The following is a 22,060-nucleotide window of genomic DNA, read 5'->3' as shown; positions in this document are numbered from 1 at the left end:
TTATAGTGATTTGATTTTTAATAATAAATATTATAATGATTTTATTATAGTGATTTTTTAATATTAATAAATATTGTAGTGATTTTATTTTACTTTTATATATAATAATGATAAATATTATAATGATTTTATTTTTAATTTATATATAATAATGATAAATATTATAATAATTTTATTTTTAATTTATATATAATAGTGATAAATATTATAATGATTTTATTTATATATATAATAGTGATAAATATTATAGTAATGTTATTTTTTATTTATATATTATAGTGATTTTATTTTTAATTTATATATAATAGTGATAAATATTATAGTATTTTATTTTTTATTTATATATAATAGTGATTTTATTTTTATTTATATATTTTAGTGTTTTTATTTTTTATTTATATATAATAGAGATAAATATTATAATGATTTTATTTTTTATTTAATAGTGATAAATATTATAGTGATTTTATTTTTTATTTATATATTATAGTGATTTTATTTTTTATTTATATATTATAGTGATTTTATTTTTTATTCATATATTATAATGATTTTATTTTTTATTTATATTTAATAGTTATAAATATTATAGTGATTTTATTTTTTATTTATATATTATAGTGATTTTATTATTTATTTATATATTATAGCGATTTTATTTTTTATTTATATATAATAATGATAAATATTTTTTATTTATATATTATAGTGATTTTTTTTTTTTTATATATTATAGTAATTTTATTTTATTTATATTTAATAGTGATAAATATTATAGTGATTTTATTTTTTATTTATATGTAATAGTGATAAGTATTATAGAATGTTTGTGAGTAGTTGTGAGTAGAGATTGAAGTGAGTTTGTGTGTTCCATTGAAAGTATTTTAAATTGTTTGGCATGTGAAGTATTTTCAAAAGTACGAGAAGACTTGAAAAGTGTTGAGGATACTCTAGTATCCAAACACAGCTAAGCGTCTTGCTCTCAGCACTTGTTTGGAGCTACCGCTTTATTAGTGTATATTTTTTTATGTGTTTTTATTTAGTTTTTTTTATATAGATTTTGTTAATAATTTTAAATATTTAAAAAAGATAAAAAAGATTTATAATATTATTTAAAAATACTTTCTTAATCATGATTTTTTTATTTTACTTCATGATTAAGAAAGTATTTTTTAATATTTTTTTTAATTTTTTGATTAAAAAATGTTTTTTAATAATATTTTATTTTTATTTTATTTTTTTAAAATATATAAAAGTGTTAAAAAATCTATACAATAAATAACTTAAAAAAAAAACAAAGAACAATGCTTGGCCCCAGCGGGGCTGTAGCATGGTCCATGGGGCTTAACGTTATACCAATAACGATCAGACAAGAATAGGAGAAAAACCAGACGACATCAAGAGAAAAAGAGGAAACATCCCCCCTCGGCCCCTCTTCCCTTGCAACTCTTCCAGATCTCTCTCTCTCTCTCTCTCTCTCAGTCCCTCTCTTCTCAACGAATACCAAAAAACAAAGGCCAAAAAAGTTGCAGTGGAAGGTGGTGGATGGCAAAAACCAATAAGTACACCACCATCAACTTCAACCACATCTATGATAAAAGCCTCTTCGCCAATCCTAGCCCCAGCAGCAACAACACCAGCAAACCAACCAAGAACCCTTCTTCTTCTTCACACTCTTACTCCTCAATCTCTTCCCCCAAAGCTCATGGCCGTATGTTGGTCCTGACTCGACCAACACCCAAACCCATCACCACACCACCGCCTAAGCCTCTGTCTTCACAACTCCAACCATCCCAGTCATTTCCAGATCAGGCCAGATCCCAACCCAACTCGGACCACATTTCTCTTCGTCCTTTGGGTCGTACTGGCACCGGTTCTCACAGTTTTTCACCCGTTCCTAGTTTGGAAAAGGAGAAAGATGTGGCGATTCCGGTGACGTCGTCGAAACCAGACAAGTTTGTTCCACCGCATCTCAGGCCCGGGTTTGAAGGGAGGGAGGAGCGGCCTGGGCTAGAGTTGGGAAAGCGTAGGGAATTGAGTCGTAACAATTTCAGGTCTCCAGGTCAGTACGGGGAGGATCAACGACCCAAGTCAGGTGGTGGCTATGAGAGGATGACGGGGGGTGGTGACTCGGATCTAGGGATGGTAAGCCAACCGAGGTCGAGTGGGTATCGCCCGAGTTCGAGTGGATGGTACTGTCTTTTCCCGTTTACATTCCTTTTCATCGAAGTTTGATCGTATAGTTATTGATTTGTCAATATGTATTCTCCTTATTATTCTTGAGTTTTTCTCCTTTAAATGGTTTTATTTATTTTTGGTTACCTTTGCATCGATTGCTTTTCTAGCTTGGTTGACATTTACATTTTGGTTTGATCAAAACAAGGAAATTTACGTTTTGGTCCTTTGGTGTATATTATTGTTAATATATACTTGTTTTCAAAGGAGGATTTTATGCCCATTTTGGAGCTTGGAATCGTTTTTTTTTTTTAACAACGCAAATAGGGCTTGGAACGAGAACATTTCAATCGGTCCTGAAATAGAATATTGTTGAAATGACGTATGCTAGGCGCAATTTCAATAGATGGGAAGGAGGTTAGGAGACTGGAAAGCCATTTATGTTTCAAAATCTTCATTGATATTATCAAGGACCTTATTCTAGTGGCCACCCTGAAAAGGAATACATGTGGCCAAAATTGATTAATTCGCAAGATTTAAGGAGCCGATCCAAAATTAAAATGGATTAAGACTGAACTAAAATGAGTTGCAGCCTCATCCAATTGCTTAATTTCACTATGATATTGGGTTATGGTGTGGTATTACTACTTGGTTGAACAATAATGACAGTCTAGTGAACATTCTCTATTTATATTGTTATATGTCATTCACAAAATTATTGACAAAACAATTAGATTGTGCATGTTTTTGCAATCTTTGTGGTTTAGTGGCGAAAGTGAGGTGGCTGTAGTCTCCATTTTGGCAACACCTGCATCTTCATTATACATCATGTACACGTAAGCATGTTGTAAAATATGAAACATAAAAAATATGAGGGAAGTGACAGATAGGTTCCTATGGTCTAAATGATATGAGAAGGAATTGTAATGTGAGGAAAATACCGGTCAAAAAGAAAATATGATAGATAACCTAGATAATTTGATTATATGATAGCATGAATGTAAAGGAGAACTCTTTGATGTTCCAATGGTTTTATTTATGGGTCACTCAGTTAGTGTGGGTATTAGGTTAGAATCTTATTAAAAGTTTGCCAATGTTCTCAAATTGCATGACTTGCAGTATTTCATGTTATATGAGGTTTGCTTAATGAAAATGTTGGAAGTTAATGTGATAGAGAGGTTGGGAGTTGGGACGAGGATAGATATTGAGGAACTTTAGTAGGACCAAAGACCTTTTTTTCATGCTGTGAAGGTTGTTTGGCCAAGGTATCGAAGGAAAAAGTTTGAGAACAATGGTGGGATCAAAGACATAATGAGAATGGAGAGGAGGAATGAATCAACAGCATTTTAGAGAAATAAGGAAAAGTGTTCCTTGCTCTAGGGATGATGGGGTTGGTGGTTTTGATTGACGAAAAAAGAAGTGCAAGAAGAGTTAAATGGGCGTGATTAACTTGGTGCATCGTACTTTTTGTTTGGCCGCTCAAGGTTTTTTGTGGTGATTTGGTGTTAGAGTGCTTATTTTGTGCCTATCAACTATTTAAATTTGGTGAACTTTTATTTAGCCAACTTTTTTTTTTTTTTTGGAATTTGAACCCAATTTTAGATTTAAAAAATAAAATTGCTTATGTGAATCATTTGAGGTTACCAAATTAGGAAAATGTAGAAGTGGCTGTCACTTCACATATAGCCTCCTGAAGAATCTATGACCTTGTGTTCTTGCCTTTGCTTCCATTTCCTCTCTTTGACTCATCTTTCTTCCCATTGCAGCCACATACTTGCTAAAGCTGAGCTCTAGTAGAAGTCTCTCTCTCTCTCTCTCTCTCTCTCTCTCTCTATATATATATATATATATTTGGTAGGCTTCTTTGTTGCATATAAATTGTTTGGCTGGAAAGTTCATATTTTGGCATATTGATAGAGATGCAATTTTTAGCATATTGTTTCAGAATATAAATATGCTTAATGACATCCTTGTCTTAGGTAAGCTAAATTAGTGAAGTGTTGGATCCCATTCCTTGAGGTTAATTTTCCCAGATGCTTATTCTGTTATGTAGCTGAATGGAACTCCATATCATCTGATAAAATTTGCTTCACCTTATATTTTGACCTTCATCTTGTGTCACTTCAATATTGGATTGAATTATCTCACTAAACTGGTGTCTTTGGCGGTCTCTATTATGCATTGATCAACCATCTAATGCTTCTTGTGTCTCTAAGCTGTGCCACCTTTTGATTCTTAGAGATGCGTTTATTTCTTTTACTTTACGTATAATCCATATAAAAGTTTCCTTTGCAACAGATTCTTGTTTGAACACGTTCTCTCTTTGACTCTCACAAAGAATGTTGTCTTTTGGCTACCCAATATGCTAAACTCAAAAGCGTAGCTGAAATATAAGGTGTGATTGAATATAATCTATAACTTATGGATCTGTTAGGGTCAGATGATGACCCAACTTGGGTTTTCGCATATATGGTTCCAGGAATCTATGTTTTGGGGATTTTAGGTTATGCAGACATTAAACTTTGGCATGCTAAACTCAATGTAGAACCCAACTGAGCTGCCACAAATTCAATTATTTTATATTTTCTTTTTTGGCTATAAAGCCATTATGGAATGAGTATGAAATTGTTGGGCAGCAATATTATGAAGTAGATTTTGACAATTGATTTATCCATTCTATATGATAATATTGATGACAGATCTTTAGATTGTTTTTTAGGAAAGCCAGTTTTGTCATACCTTTGTGATCGTATGATTTTATATAGTTTTACAATTTCCAAGCTGTAGACATTAGAAAGAGTACTTGTAGGCTTTTATTTGACAAAGTATTTACTCTCACATGAATGATGAGATAATAGGTCAGTATGTGATGGAAGAGTTTAGCCTTAAGACACTATATGCGGTTCCTCTAGCATTTGCATTTTGTAATTCATATTTTGAAATGCTGGTGAAGAACACAAATCATGTCACGTAATCATTTGGTGTATTTGTGAGGACTATGCTAGCAAAAGAGGACAAACCACCTTCCAGTAGCAAAAGAAAGGCGAAGAAGAGAGCCTTTCCTTGTCGAGTGGAAGGCAAAGATGATTTTCCCTCGATTTGGTGGAAAACGAGGCAGCAATGGTCTGCAGAGTGTAGTTAGTCCAACAGAAGGGCAAGTGACACCATCTAGAAAGCCTGTCAGACACACCTTAGCATAAGGTGTAACAAGGACTTTTACCCCGTATCGGGCGAGCAAGTACCCAGCCAAAAGTGAGGAGTTGAAGAGGCTGGTAGCACGGGCGAAAGAGAGTTATCCGCCCAAGGCAAGCAATGGTCGAGGAAAGATTGGAGTAGATATGATAGCTTTTTAGAATAGCGCGGAAATGCTTAGAAGATGGCAGTGTCGTACGCAGAAGCCCACACTCCATCTAAAGAGACATCCGGAGTGGGTCTGTAGAAAAGATTATGACTCGGCAGGTCATATCATCTGAACACAGTATGGTCCAACGCCACGTGGGAGACTCATTCAAGGAGAGACTGCAGATAGGACCTAAGGTAGGCCATAAGGACGTGCGAGCCTTGTCCTGACAGTCTGTCTTTGTCATCTTGCAGTGGTACGATCAAGACCAAAGGACTCCTATTCAAGCACGTCTGGAGTTAGAAGGACACCTAATATTTCCATTCTATAAATTGCTTAAGGTTACTTATTAAAAATAAATGGCTTAATGTAAAAGCTAAAATCTCACTTTTGAGATACTAAGGGTTGGATATTCTTTGAAGTCAAAATCTTCAAAGAAAGCAAGTGACTTCAAGAGTACGACGGAAGAGGAGACCAGGACAGTGCCACTGTAGTGATTTTACTATTGTGGGGTAGGTTAGCTTCTAAGGTAGTGTTGGGGAATATGAGGTAAATGTTGTGATAATGTTATGGAATTTGGCATATGCATACTTTGTAACCTCGCACTTTTTGATCATGAACTAATTAATGTTTTCGCCATTATATTTATGAATTTTTACTTCATGTTTTCTGAGATCTTGAATGCGGTTGTTTTTGGTGACATCTTTGTGTGAGTAACCTTAATAGTGTGTCGATCATCATGGATGGGAAGAAGGATTCCCTGGACCATTCCTACGGTGCGTTTCCATGAGTTCCATATGAGAAGGAGAATCCCCTGTGATGATTGGGGTGTGACGGTATTGTGTTGGCCTTACCTGAGAGACGGGAAGGAGAATACCCTGGGCATATCAATGTGGTGTCTTCGAGTTGGTTGGCTAGGTAGACGTTTCCCGGTGCAACATGTATATCTCTGTGTGAGTGTTGACCTGTTTGGAACAGGTGAGTCGGCTTGCACATTGATCGGATGGGAGTGATTCTCCAATTTCGAATGGTGGAGCGACTTCCCTGTTGGCCTTTCAGTCAACGGATGTTTGTATGATGAAAATCTATGTAATATGATGAGTTTTACGTGCTTGTGAAGAGGGTGATTCCTCACCTCGGTGATACTTATGCGTAATGAGGTTTGCACAAAGGGTAACTCCTCAAAGGGGATTCCTTGCCATGCTTATATAATTGTGTTTTACTAAGATGGTGATTCCTCGCAATGTTTATGAATACATGTGCTTTTGCTTGAGAGGGTGATTCCTCGTCACGCACTAATATATGCGTTCATCCATTTCGTTACATGAAACTGTACATTGCATCTTCACTAGCATTGTCTCTCATTAGCAGTTTTGTCATAGCTGCCTAAACTACATATGGTTTTGATGTCAGAATCATAGACTTTGATGCAGAAATAGATCCAGGAGTGATACCCCAGGAAGAACCAACCCCGCCCGAGCATTAGGCATGGAGGCTTGTCTTTGTTGTAGAACTTGTTTACTTTTTGGGAGTTGTACATATTTGTTAGTTAGACAACCATATGTGTTCGGTTTGCCTCATCTTGGGTGTATGAACTAGACAGATGGGCATGTATATAATTATTTGTGGAATAAAGTGGCCTATGTATATTGTGAGAATATATATATATATATATATGGTTTAGACTTTTGGTACTATAATGTTTAGCCTTCATACTAAGCCTTTACTTTTCCGCTACAAACTAGATATCTATTTCCTTACATGTGCACTTCCTAGTGAACATTGCACTCTTAACCCGATTTGAACCTTGGGTGTTGCAAATTGGTTGGCACCCTTGGCACTCACTAGGTCCTTTACCGAGAAACGGGACGCCATAATATTATCCAATAAAATTTATGAAAAGATGTCTTATATATGTGAGGTAGAGTAGTAATACTCCACTCATCTAACATAATTCTTCTTTTCACTATTTTCTTTTCATGAATACCGGGTAATTCATGTATAATGCCCTCACTATGTTTCACACTCGGTGGATAATTTATGATAGAGGAGAATGAGTATGATAAAATTATATTGAGTGTTAAATCCTACATTGCTCCATATTAGGTGTAATTCAGTTTATTGATGATTTGAAGAGCTTTAATTATAACTTTGAATAATCTATACGAAGTTGTAACACCCCTTCCCGTAGGTCAGGAATGTTACGTATATTCATAACATAACGGCCGGTAAAGAGATTCAGGCTACGTTTGGGTAGCAAAGATATCTCAACAATTTCTAAGTATTCTTGTACGGATGAAAATTTTCCACATGCCAAACACAGTGAACCATCTTCGTACTAAAGTCTCTCCAAAAATCACTATAATATTTATCACTATTATATATAAATAAAATCACTATTATATATAAATAAAATCATCATTAAAAAAAAATCAATCATTGATGGGACTCACACCATTTTCAATTATCTATCCAAAAGTCAATAACTCAACATATTTCATACATTCAAACAACTTAAAATACTCTCAATGGGACCCATAAACCCACTTCAATCTCTACTCATAACTATTCACAAACATTCTCAACACTTCTCAGGTATTCTCATTACCCAAATGTAGGTCTCATAAAATACCTCATCTATTGGATCATAAAACTCATAGTATAACAATCTTTCATAACTTAAAAGCTGAGAAATAAAAGAAATGACATAAGGTAGTTCTATGTGATACCAACACTGCTTAAATGTCTAAATCATACACTAAGTCTTTGGAAATCTATTCTACTCCTGGCACTCCTGCTCTGTATCCACGAAATCATCATCTGGGACATTAAAACATAAAAATAGAGAAACAAACAAATGAGTCAAAGACTCGGTAATAACACATCACACCGGTCCAATTGTCGTTGACCGTATATAACATATCATAACATAGGGTAAACCACGGTTGGGTCCTTAGCACCGTATAACTTATGATAACATGTAGTGAAACATGCTTCGGTCCGTGTTATCGCTTAACATATGGCGAACCACGCTTGAGTCCGTGGCATCGCATAATATAACCTGTGGTGGAGCACACTTGGGTCCGTGTCACCTCAAAACATCATATCTTTCATGTGTTGGACCACGCTGAAGTCCGTGACTTGCACATCCACCCATAACTTAGGGCCAATCTTAAAGCTTGCTTGTCATTCATGTGTTTTCTTATTAACTTTCATAATGCAAGGGTAGGGTTGTGGAAGTTTATAAGGCAAGGGTGGAGGGATTACTTGAGTAACACTCGGCTGTGTTTGGGGGATGCCAACAAAATTAGCTTTTGGGAGGATGTGTGGGTGGGAGATTTGGCTCTTTAGGATGCTTATCCTAATATTTTCAAAATTGCACGAGATATGGAAGTTATGGTGGCTGATGTGAGGGAAATTGGTCAATGTTCACAGGTGTGGAATATCAACCTCACTAGGGAGGTACAAGATTGGGAAGTGAGTGTGCTGGAGGAGTTCTTCAACTTGCTGTACAACATCATTGTTGGGATTCCAGCTGAAGACACAATGGAATGGAAGACTTTCTAAGAAAAGGAAATTCTCAGTTCGCTCTTTTTATGATATACTTTCAGCTCAAACTAGGCCCAATTTCCTGTGGAGGAACACATGGAGGAGTAAAGCATTTCCCAAGGCTGCATTCTTTGTTTGGACAGCGGCTCTAGGAAAGTTCCTAACCATTGATAATCTAAGAAGGAGGGGAATTATTATTATGGACTAGCGTTGTATGTGCAGAAATAGTGGGGAATCAGTAGACCATTTACTACTACACTGTAATTTTGCAAGGGACATGTGAAATTATTTCTTCAGCAGTATGGACTAGCTTGGGTAATGCTGGGAAGGGTGGTGGATTTACTAGCTAGCTTGAGAGGGATCACATGGACACCACAGATTGCAGCAGTATGGAAGATGGTTCCTATTTGTATTTTCTGGTGTATTTGGAGAGAACGGAATGATAGACTTTTTGAGGATCATGAACTTTCCTCGGAGGATTTTAGGAGATTTTTTTGGAAGAATTTATTTATATGGGCCATTGCTCTAGAGTTAAATGGTCTCAGCCTCCATAACTTTCTTGTAACAGTATCTAGTTCTTAATTTGGTGTACTCATATGTATACCTCCGATGTACTTGGGATATGCCTATCTTTATCAATAAAAATACTTATTACTTATAAAAAGAAAACTTTCATAATGCATGTGAACATGTTTGACTTCATGAAATTAAATGGCATGACATACTCTTGTGCATGGCATAACATTGAACATGGCATATTAACATGAGCCTTACTCAACATAACATAACATAGGCATGGCATAACATGATCTAAACATTACATGAATATTGCATGGCATACATGTGATTTTCATAACATCTCATCTATCTAACAACAATCTATCTAACAACAATCCATATCAGCATGGCATACATATTCTCATTTACAAGCATATCATCATAATTCATAGAGGTTCGTGAAAAAGGGCTAACCTTGAATTGGCTTGTTGCGTAGCATAGGTAAACATCACATTTTTCATGCAAAAACCGAACAATTACAGCACACATATGATCATACTACTTACCTCTTAGCACTGCTTTCACAATCTCATGTCGTAGCTCGTGACCTAAATGAGACATTAGACGTTACTAAAATTTCCTAGAAAAACATGTCATAGCATTCTAATTACTTAGAATCATACCATAGAGATAGTTCAATAATTATTCAGTTATGCTAGGATTACTGAACAGTAATATTATTTAAAACCCATAACATATTCCTTGATTTTCTATTTAAAATATAACATGATAATTTTATTAAAAAAATCCAATTAAATAGACAATGAAAACATTAACTAAAAAATGGACTCATACTTTAAAATATACTTTAAATCCCTTGAATATATTCTGTAAAATACAACAAGCCACTTTAAACATTCAGCTCCACATGAAGTCAGCCCACGTACAGAACAAGTTAAGACACAAATCTGACATAGACACTTAAGGGCAGAGATGTAATTTAACCAAAGATTCTTCAAGGTGTTTATGGGAGGTTACACAACAAGGGTTTAAAGGGCATAAATGTAATTACAGTACTAAAGCATGGGTTTTTCGGGAAAGGCTGAAACAAAACAAATAAAAAGCAAAACATGCTTAGAGCACTAGTAGTGGAATCAACTTAGCTAAATTTTCGCCAAAGTTTAGCCAGGTTGCATAAAAACTGACTACAATGGACTCAATATATCTACAATCTTTTTAGCTAAAGGTATTTTCACTAGCCAAATCTGGCCAGCCAAGTAGCTGGCCAAATATTATTTTGGGCATAAAAAATTACTTTCCCGCTTGCTATTCATCGCTCGCGAAACTCCACAACTCCAAAGCTCCTCTTGGTCATACACCCTCTCTCCTTTCCTAGTGTTTTCCTGGCTTCTTGATACTTCCTTCACTTTGAGTTTTGATTCTCCATCTCGATCTAATTCAGTTTCTCTTCAAAGATTCGCCGCTCCCTTTCTTCACAGGTAAAGTTGTTTTTCTAAATCTTTTTCCTTGGCTTTTTGTTCCTCTTTATACTATATTTGGTGGCTGAGAAAATTAGGAAAAATGAGGATTGAGTTAAAATTTGCTGTTGTTGGTGAGTTACTTTAAAAAATTAACTCATACTAAAAACAAAAAACACTATTTTTTTGGTGAATAAACATGAGAAGATTATTAAAGAAAAAGCACAACGTGATTTTTGTGGGCTTAGGAAAGAATCATATTCGGCCAAAAAGAAAAGCATCAATATTTTTGGTTGAATATCTATAACTCAGACTCTATTTGTGCTCATAGTTCTTTATCATCTTTTTGTATAATTTTTACAATTGAGACTTTCTCTGTAGTTGTGCTTTTAAAATAAATGAAAAATGTCAAAATCAATATTTTAATAGAATAGTGATAAATTTGAAGAGTTTGTTATTTGGTGTTGTTAAAAAGTGGCTAGCTAAATTTATAAAAGTGAATTTCCTAGGAAAATTTTGGCCAAACTTTGGCTAGGCCACTACTAATGCTCTTATGGGAGAGGAGAGTTGTGCGATGCTCATTGAGACAGAGAGAAGAACCACTGCAATAGTGGGTCTAGGTGGTTGGTCGAGGGTCACGGTGGTGCAACTGGAGGGTCCCTCTGAACATGATGGTGAGACATCGAGAGAGAGAGAGAAACTGTTAGCTGAAAGCAATAGAGAGAGATGAGGGTGGCAGACGGTAGTGGGCTTACCGGAATTGTGGGGATTCGGCGGAGTTTGGTTGTTCGGCGGTTTTTGGGCAGCGTGGGTGGTGCTCCAACGTTCTTTGTGATTGACAGTGGCAGGACAAAACACAGGGCATTTTTGTTATTTACAGTGGAGAGAGAGAACAACAGGGGGTTTAAGGGGTCGACGCACATCGTGAGTGAAGGGAAGACTTACTGGCGGCACCTTCTATGGTAGTGTTAGGGATCTCGGTCAAGTCCCTAAACACTATGATCTCTACATCTAGGTTCTCCTTGTGATGACCGAATGTCCGTTCCTCTCTTGCTTGATTCTCGAACAATGGTAACAAAGATGACAACTTTGGTAAGGTGAGGTTATGTGTTTAGGCTTGAATTGGTGTATGGAATGATGGAAAAGATGATGAAGTGTATGGACTCCAATGGGTGAAAGAGGCGCACGGCAATGGTGGGGAATTAGGGTTGGTGCCACTTAGGGTTTAGGATTAGGGTTGGATGATGATGGCTAGGGTTTTGGAATTAGGTTTAGGATGGTGGGCGGCTAGGGTTGGACGGGTACAAAGGGATAAGGCTTGATTGGATAATTGAGAGACTTTAGGAAGATTTCCTAAAATCTTGGATCCCAATTTGGTGAGTGTATGGCCGGCTATGGGGAATGATATGGAGTAATTAGGGTTTCTAAAATGTAGGAACACTAATATGGAAAGTGTGAGTGGCGGCAAGGGCAAAACAAATAAGGCAAGTGATAGCCGAATACGTATAGAGCCAATTATGGAAAGTGGTGTTTGGCTAGGGTAACTTGGATGAAGGAAACAATTTATAGAAAGTTGACAAACACAAGCGTTGGTCGACTTTTAGAGTTTGGATGGATTGGAAGAGCAATGGAATGAAGAAAACCAAGGACACAATGATGAACACTCAAGAACAAAGTAAAATACTTAAGAACTTGAAGAACAAAAGATAACAATTCAATTATTGATTCACGAATTGCACAATAGATGAAATAAACCTCATATATTGATAATTGTCAAAACAAAGATAACAACAACTTGGATTCATGAATTGCACCAAGTTGCAAGAACAAAATAAATGAATCACACCTATTCAATGAATTGCAAGGTGTGATCCTCTCTTTGGGATTCACGAATTTCACCCAAAAAGCCCAAGTGTTATGGCACCGATTTGTGATCTCTCAAACAATAATCCTCCCTCTAGGGTGTTTGCCAAAATTCTAAAGCAATTGAAAGATGTCCTATTTATAAGCAATACAAATTGGAAACCCCCAATAGGTCCCTTGGAAATAAATAATTAAAAATAAAAGAAATAGTCATAGTGGCATGGGTCAAGTTGGCCGTGGTATGCATGAGCCCATGGTAGGCTAGGATGGTGCATGGTGATCTCCGGTCTGGTCCATGGCTAGGTGGCACGGCATGGCTTGTTGATGGTCTGAGCAATGGTCCATGCGTGCGTGCTGTATGGCCCAGGCAGGTGGCCTGGGCATTGAAGCTACAAGGCATGGGCTATAGCCATGCGCTAGATGGCATGCTTGGTGGGCATACCACTGGCCTTGCCTGCAAGGCACGGGCTGGAGTCGTGCGCTGGCTGGCATGCATGTGAGGGCATGCCACTAACCTCGCTAGTGTGTGGCAGGTGGGCTAGGGCATGAATGTTGTGCGGCGCGAGGGCGCGCGCATGAGTGCTGAGCGGCGCATGGCCTTGCGGCACCTGGGCGGGCGCAGGGCCACGCGGCGTAAGGGAATGCGTAGGGGCATGCGCACTGCTATGCGCGGTGCAGTGCTGCGTGCATGGGCGTGTGCTCATGCCAGGGTCACTAACCTCGCTGGCCCGCATGCTGGGCGCCCCGTGCGTGTCACTGCACGAGCCAAGGCATGCTTGTGGGCTGGCCAAGGGGCATGTCCCCACCATGACTAAGGCATGTGCGGCATCTCTAGAGGCAACTTTACGGGGGGGTCTAACAGGTAGTTCCCGGTGAGGTGGCAGTTTGGTATGGAGAGAAAGTTCTACGGTGGCTTCTGTTTTAGACGTGGGGCTTTATGTGAGAATGGGTTTGGCCGTGAGTATGAGTAGTGGTTAATGGGAAGGTTTTGGCCACAAGGGAGCTACTGGTTTGATGGAGGAAAAAGTGATAGGAAAAAGAGAGGATTTCTAATTAGGAAAGTATTCAAATTAGGAAATCAGACAGGGAGATAAAAGGGGCGTACAGTCTACCGAGTGGAGGAATCCTATTCAAATCAAATTAGTATCTCAAAACATATCTTAAAAATAATAAAAATACTAATAATAACAACAACAATAATAATAGTAGTAATAATAATAATGATGATTATAAAAGTAATAATTCTAAGCCCTAATATAGGACTCATATGTTACAGAAGAATAAGCTTAGAGGAAAATTTTGGATCATGTTCTCATTGTTAATGAATGCCTTAACAATAGAATAAAATCCATTGAACCAAGTATTTTGTGCAAGCTGGACATGGAAAAGACTTATGATCACGTCAATTGGGTATACCTGCATTACTTGCTTTGAAGGTGTGGATTTGGGGAACGATGATATTCATGAATTATGTTTTGCATTTCCATAGTTCGGTTCTCTGCTTTGGTGAACAGAACCCCAATTGACTTCTTCAATAGCTCACTTGGATTGAGGAAGGGTGTCCCTTTGTCTCCTTTATTATATGTTATTGTAATGGAATCTTTTAGAAGAATGATGTTAGCAATAGCCGAAGGTGGCTCTATGTCGGGATTCTTGGTAGCAGATATTAATCTGGGAACCCTCAACATTTCTCATTTATTGTTTGTTGATGATACATTATTTTTTGCAAAGCCAAATTCGCTCACAAAAAGTGCTTCTCCTATGTTTTGAAGTTGTTTCTGGCTTAAAGGTGAATTTATCCAAGTCTATATGGGATGAAGTGATTGAGAAGACTGAGCATAGGTTGGCAAGTTGGAAGAGGCTGTCTTGTCGAAAGGGGGAATGACCGCATTAATTAAGAGTATCTAATCGCATTGAGAAGCTCCAATGCAAATTCCTTTAGAGTGGATTAGATGAAGAGTTTAAAATGCACTTAGTCAAGGGGGACAAAGTATGTTCTCTGATCTCTGGTGGTGGTATATTGATCCGTAATTTAAGAGTATCTAATCGTACTATGTGGAGGTACAAAAGGCTTATGGGTAGGATTATGTAAGAACATTGGAAGGAGAGGGGGGTTTCTTTTTCTCATCACATTAGACTCATAGTGGGGGACAGTTTTCAAGACCAAATTTCTAGCATTATATTTGGTGTAGAGTTAAAGCTTTTTAAGGAGATATTCCCAGTTTTTTTAATAGAATTGCTCAAAACCAGGAGGCATCTGTGGCAGAGTTGGTGGATCTCTGTGTGGTTCACCCAAATGGAATGTTAATTTCATCAAGGCGGCCGATGAAGGTGAAGTTGGTTGCTTTTTTAGATTTCTTTAGCTTATTGTATGCCACAGCAATAAGAAATCAGATGGTTGATAAAATGTGGTGGGCTCCTCTAGGAAAGGGAGATTTTCTGTTAGACCTTTCTATAAGATTCTCCTAAATCAGGATCATATCCTTTTCCTTGGAGGAGCTTTTGGAGGATGAATGTGCCTTTTAAGGCTACCTTTTTTGTATGCACAGCTTTTTTGGGGAAGATCCTTAACGGTAGATAAAGAAATGCCCGATAATTGTTATTAACTGGTCCTAGATGTGCAAGAAAAAACAATAAATAACCTGCTACTCCATTGTGAGGTTGCCAGAGCACTATGTGATGATTTTTTTGGCAGAATTGGGCCAGCTTGGGTTATGCCTGTGAGAGTGGTTGAGCTTCTGGCTAGCTGGAGAAGCCTTTGCGAGTATTTCACCAATTGCAACAGTCTGGAAGATGGTTTGTATTTGTCTTCTATAGTGTATTTGGAAGGAAAGAAATGACTAGAACTTCGAACATAGGGAATGCTGAGTAAGAAGATTAGATCACTTTTTTTCTAGTACGCTATTTCAATAGGCAAAAGCTACTGACTTCAATGGGCTTGATTTCCATGATTTCCTTATATTTATTTCTTCCACTTTGGCCATCCCTATTCTTCTACTAGAACTAATATAATCTTTTACTTATTAAAAGAAAGTATAAGCTTAGATGTGACTTGGGTTTTCTTGGGTCATTACAAATTGTATTGGAGTTAGGTTAGTAATACCATGTGGTGCTGGGCACTTGGTGCAATCAAGGATTTGAGTGGGGAAAATTGCCACATCCCACTAATTAATTCCCACATTGGAGGGATGATCTATGATAGAGGGGGAACGAGTATGATAAAAGTGTATTGAGTGTCTAGTCCCTCATTTGTTGAGTAATCCATCATATAGATTATAGGGTAATGAGTATGATAAAAGTGTATCAAGTGCCAAGTCCCACATAAATTACTTGCATTACTTCCAAAGCGCTGGGTGTTGTAATCATTTCTAAAAGCTCTAATTATAATTTTGACTAGTCCTTCAAGAGTTTAAGCTCAAATGTGGCTTAGGGTTTCCTCCACTTATTACATCATGCCTCGTGTATGTGTGCGCACGCTTGTGCATCTATGCATGTGTTTATAGATATGATTGCCTCATGTTTGTGTCTAAGAATATTCTTTTAGTTTAGATGCTCCATTTTCGAAATGATATATTTATCGCTCTGCAAATATACAGATTGTTGATGGATTGACTTCTTTCTTGCGGACAAAGATGGAATGCACTTTCTACCACAGATGGATGATTCATAGTGAATAGTCACTTCTCTCTCTCTCTCTCTCTCTCTCTCTACTCTGAAATTGGCATTATTTGCCAGAAGAAACACAACTACTTCAATTCAGGAGGATACAACTCAACCAGGTGCACCTTTTCAACCCCAGACGACAGGATTTGTATCACATTTTGAAGTGTTGTATTAAAAAAGACAGACCTAAGGATTCAAGTCCATTTAATGCTTGGTCGTTGGCTCTTTTATACGGGTGCCAATGTAATCCATAATCAACGTGTATTTTTTTCGGTTATTAGTTTTTTGTTTCTTGAATTTGTCAAAAAGTATCTATAATCTCATTTTAATACAGATGCATAGTACTGCATGTACCTTCCTATCTTCTCCAGTGTACTACTTCCTTCATATCTCATGGTGATTAGATTTTATAAATTCTCTCATACCCTTTATTACTAAAAAGAGAGGATGCATGCATCTATTGAAATAAGAATCAAATAGCCATTAATCTGTTTTTGAGGCGAGCATGTTATTTGTTTATTGCCATTTTCTTTAGCAATAAGAACCCCTACTTCAATGACCCCTTCTTGTGTACAAGGGGTTTATTTGTGGGCATTATCTGGCTTTATAATTCAATAAATTATATTGAATTTAAGAATTACATACTAATGTTATAGTGTTGGGAGCGTGGCCACTGGCCAGTGCCTAGGCATATTGACAAGAAGTGCATAAACGAAAACATGGCAAAAAATATATTACCATGTTATGAAATTTTGGCATTGAACTGGAAGGTTAGATGGCAAAGACCTTGCTCCTTTTAATCTTGACCTCGCAAGCGAAAGAGATACTGCCTCATTAGTGACAGTGATATTTTGAACTATGTTGTTTTGCAACGTTTTGAGCTATGCATCAAACTTTATTGATGTTAAAAGTCGAGTCATTGAATGGCCAAGTGATATAAAACAAAATCATATTTCTTTTCTATGGCTGCTCGATAGAAAATTCTTGGTTTTGTCTTTCTTTAGGATACTTTACTTCAATATACCTTAAAAAAATATGACGTTCAAAATACTGAAGTAATCACTTGACATTTTAATTCAAAATATCAATATTTAAACCATCAAGATGTTCTCACGTTTGCTTATTTTTTGTCCATCATGATGGGTAAGAACTTAACAAGAGTGTGCATTACAATTTATGTTTTAAATGGTATTTAAGTAAAAAATGAGAATAAAAAACTCATATTTTAAAAAGGGTTATAGTTTGGGAGTAATTATTAGCTAGTCTCAAAGTACAGATACATGGTACTCTTACCAATTTACAAAATATGATTTCAATTAAAATTTATACTCACATAGAAAACTTTAGTTACATGGCATATAGTGATAGAATGTGAGTACCACATCATCAATATTTTAGGAGTATCTAATACTGTGAAGGGTTATGAAATTCTTAGGAGTATATGTTATGAAATTCTATAGAAAGTTTGTTAATAATTTTCTATAGAACTTAACAAGAGTATCTAATATTTTAGGAGTAGTAAATGGGTAGTAAGAAATAGTAAACTTATTATTATCTAATAACTTATGAGCCATATGGCGAAAATTCTGTTAGTGTCTAACGAATGTAATGAAATTATCAAAACGATTGAAATTAAAAGTACATAGATGAAAAAGCTTAAAACTCAAAACAAATGAATAATCTAAAACCAAAACTACATGAACTATTTTTTATACGAGTTATTATATTCTCAATCCGATAGATAGAGTATAACCTACATATTACTTAAATTACAATATTTGATTTGTGAGATTCAAATTTTAGAACTTTTCATCTAAGTTAAATTATGATATGTAAGTACTTTACTAGGCGTGTTATCCATACTAACTTATAAATATAATTTTCTTTTAATATATGTTTCAAATAGAGGATTAAGTGAAAAAATTGTTAGTTTGTAGGTCATGTTGCAAAATATAATTTTCAAACGTAAAGAGTTAAAATATAAATTTCCAAAAGGAATAAAATAAATAAAAGTGCAATTTCATTGTTTTGCCACCCCACCCCCATTACTCCCATTGCGCTACTCCTGTAGGCTGTAGTCTTGCTTCGCAAGCATTGTCGCGGACCCGCTTTGTCTAAACGCAAGAGGAGAATCCACAGCTTTCCCAAACCCAGAGACCTCCCCTAACGGTCGACTTTTGAGCTTTATCTTCCTCTACGAGCCCATGACTTTCACACGCATTTTGTCCAATTACAGGGCCTAAAAAGCTTTAATGAATCAAGTTCCTCATTGGCTTTCACCAAGAAGCTGCGCAGAGAAATGATCCTGCCAGCCGTAAAGTTGGGAACCCTTGCTCTCAAAACCCTCTGTAAACCCATTGCCAATCGACTTAAGAAGGAGGCCAGCTTGCACCCCAAGTTCAGGCAGTTCATTATTAACATTGCCCAGGTTCTCTCCCTCTCTCTCTCTCTCTCCATTTATTTTCTTCTTCTGTTTTTTTAATTAATCTACTCGTGGTTCTGATATTGCCTTCGGTTTTCACATATGGGTTCTTTTCATTCCTGTTATCTTAGCTTGATTTCTTGTTTTAGTTCCGTTTGGAGATTGGGTTTTGTGTTTTGTACCTGTACTGTAGAAATATCTGTGTGGTCGCTAGTTTGTATATGGGTTGTTGATATCATGCATTTTTCAATTATGGCTTTGAACCAATATTTGGTGCGTGCTGATGATATTTCTTATCTTTGAGCGATTCTAGTTTATTTGATGACTATTTGATCAGATGCCGATATGTTCGCAATTGGTATGTAAATAGAGTAAAGCTTTTCATTTTCTTTCCTATTTCTTTCTTTCTTGTTGATGAGAATTGGGTAAGATGGATAACCATTAACGCCATAGTTTTTTTTTTTTTTCTTTTTTCCGTTTTGGGGTGGGGGGGGTAGGTTTGTAGGAATTTTTAGCTTTCTCAAATGTGTTCAAATTACTTTACTGTCAGGACTATCAGTTTCAATTTTGGTTTTTCTGTTAGAGGGAGATTTATTCTTCTTATTTTCATCTTGGAGATTTATTATAGAATTGAGTGAAGATACTCGTTAGAAACCAGTTTTCTCTTTCAACTTCACGCATGAAATGAGTGAAGATACTCTGTGATTATAAGCAGATTATTAGGAATTTTGAGATCCTGTAAGCCATCTGAAATAGATAGTGTAAATCATAGCCCAAACATACTAATGTTTGATAGATAGTGTAAATCATAGCCCAAACATACTAATGTTTGAGTTGTGATATCCATTTTTTGGCCTTCACTATCTTTCTGGAAATTCCTTGAAGTTCAGGGTGTTTCTCCTATTGAATCTTTTCATATGGGGAATTAGAGAATGCTGGGTTTGGTCTTTGGATTTAGATAGATTGAATATTTTTTTATTCAGTTCATTTTAACACTTTTATGCTAATTACGTACTCATGTGTTTACCATTTTGATGGAAACAAATAGAAACAGGGCATATCTTGTAGTCTAAGTACTCACCACAACAAAAGGAACAATGTGGATTTAAATGACGCACACTATAAGGGAATCATCTGTCAGGAAAAAAAAAGATAAAAATACCACTTTGCAACCTTGTTAATTTTTTATGTTTATAATTTTTATCGAAATTTTATGTTTGGTAAATTGGAATATAGATGTGATGATTTCCAGTATATGTTCATTATGATTCTGAATTAGGCAAATCATCGATTTACAACAAAAACACAAAGACGTATTTATGGTCACACAATTGATGCTGAAATACGCCCACTTAATGAGGAGAAAGCTGTTAAAGCTGCTGCAGATCTTCTCGGGGAGCTCTTTGTCTTCACGGTAACTGTTCACTATCTGATTACTCCTGCTTTTCCATATCATTTTTGCACGCAATTAGAGATGAAACTTCTATTTTTATACACAGAAGGGTGTTCGTTTAGCAGTAAAGCTGATTCTCATGATGTTTCATGAATGTAAGCTCATTAGTTTGAGTCTCCTTGAGCAACGATGACCTATTGTAATGACCCAAGAAAAGCCCAAGTCACATCTAGACCATACTCTATAAGGACTAGTCAATGGTACAATAAGAGCCCCTTGGAATTGTTATAAAAAGCAAAAACTTCTACCTCTCAAGCAATATGGGATCCCATTCACCATGCATGACCTAGTACTATGTATCACAATCTCTCCTCCTTTAAATTCCCAACGTCTTCGTCTGACCATTCCATCATAGGTGGCAGGCTCAATTCACACACTTCTAGTTGAGATTGACTCTGATACCATTTGTAACGAAGTAAGGAAGGCCCAAGTCACATTTGGATCATACTCCAAAAGGACTAGTCAATAGTATAATTGGAACCCCTTGGAATCATTAGAAAGAGCAAGAATTTCTCCCTTCCAAGCAATGTGAGATCCCAATGACTTCTAAATGAGTATGGTGTATCACAACTACGAATTCATTATTGTCTCCCATCGACTTCTTATCATTGTGACTTTAGTGGGGTGGATATGGCTTGACCCGACTTGACAAAGAATTCCCTGTCATAGGCTAGTCTAATCTCCTACCAAGTATTATGTAGATAGGATTCCACTGTAATCACTTTTGATATAGTACTAACCTTGGTCAGTTGCTACTACCATGTTTATTTATAAAAAAAAGGCTTAATACTTCCATAGAATATCAATTTGTACGTCTACTATGTAATGAGTTTGATTAAAGCTACTTATAAAAAAAATGAGTTTGATTAAAGTTATCAAGAGTAAAACCAGCATGATATCTAACTAAGAAATATATTAAAATATTAGAAGTCCTAAAAGAATCAAGTTCAATTCACTACAATAGATAAGTAGTTAGAAACAGACCTTATAAATCATGAGGGGGAAACCCTAAACTACCATACATTCAGCATGAATAAGCAAGTTGATAGATATCATTAACATGCAGTTTCTTTTTTCAAAAAAATTAAACAATCAGGTTGAGTTTACGAACATATGTTTTAAAGAATTTTTTACCTATGTTTTACAATTGTGGAAAAATTAATATTTTTCTGTCATTTTTTTCCTTCTTCCTCATTTTTTTTTTTTTTTTCTCTTCTTCTTCCTTTTTTTTTTTTTTTTTTTTACTCTGTTTACTCTATTTCCCTTTCACTGTCCCCTTTCTCTGTTATTTCTAGCATCCACATTCTAAAGTATAATTAGAACCTCAGGGTTTTCATTTTGTTTTGTTTTGTCGCCAACGGAAAGGGACTACCATTTTAAATCCCGTTTATTTGTTTTGTTCTGTTTCTACTTGATCCACCCACGAGTTCTATAATTTCAGGGTGCCCTTTTTTAAGATTTTCTGAAAGGGATCTTAATTAACCACCCCACAACTTGTATTTTTAGGGGGAGCAATTGTTTGTAAGTTTTCATATATCTTAAATAGTTGATATAGAGCCTGGGGTAAGTGGGTGGCCATTGAAGGGAGGCTCCCGAGTCTGCTAAATTATGGCAAGTGC

At 36.2% G+C, this 22,060-nt stretch overlaps 2 protein-coding genes across 2 annotated transcripts; both read left to right on the top strand.

The window, feature by feature from the left end:
- The first annotated feature begins 1,304 nt into the window (after positions 1 to 1,304).
- LOC108993711 lies at positions 1,305 to 16,929 on the top strand. Its single transcript, XM_018968704.2, has 2 exons — positions 1,305 to 2,192; positions 16,500 to 16,929. Coding segments are annotated over exons 1-2 (648 nt in total). The 5' UTR covers positions 1,305 to 1,545; the 3' UTR covers positions 16,501 to 16,929.
- A 1,687-nt stretch (positions 16,930 to 18,616) lies between these two features.
- On the top strand, positions 18,617 to 21,543 carry LOC118344963 (OPA3-like protein). Its single transcript, XM_035686875.1, has 2 exons — positions 18,617 to 18,994; positions 20,268 to 21,543. The coding sequence occupies exons 1-2, from the start codon at positions 18,866 to 18,868 to the stop codon at positions 20,532 to 20,534; spliced, it is 396 nt and encodes a 131-aa protein (XP_035542768.1). The 5' UTR covers positions 18,617 to 18,865; the 3' UTR covers positions 20,535 to 21,543.
- Positions 21,544 to 22,060: the final 517 nt, after the last annotated feature.

Source organism: Juglans regia, unplaced genomic scaffold (genome assembly GCF_001411555.2).
Source record: "Juglans regia cultivar Chandler unplaced genomic scaffold, Walnut 2.0 Scaffold_10, whole genome shotgun sequence".
Classification (NCBI taxonomy): Eukaryota; Viridiplantae; Streptophyta; class Magnoliopsida; order Fagales; family Juglandaceae; genus Juglans; species Juglans regia.
Note: the sequence above shows the minus strand (reverse complement) of the source record. Positions and strands in the feature narration are given on the sequence as shown.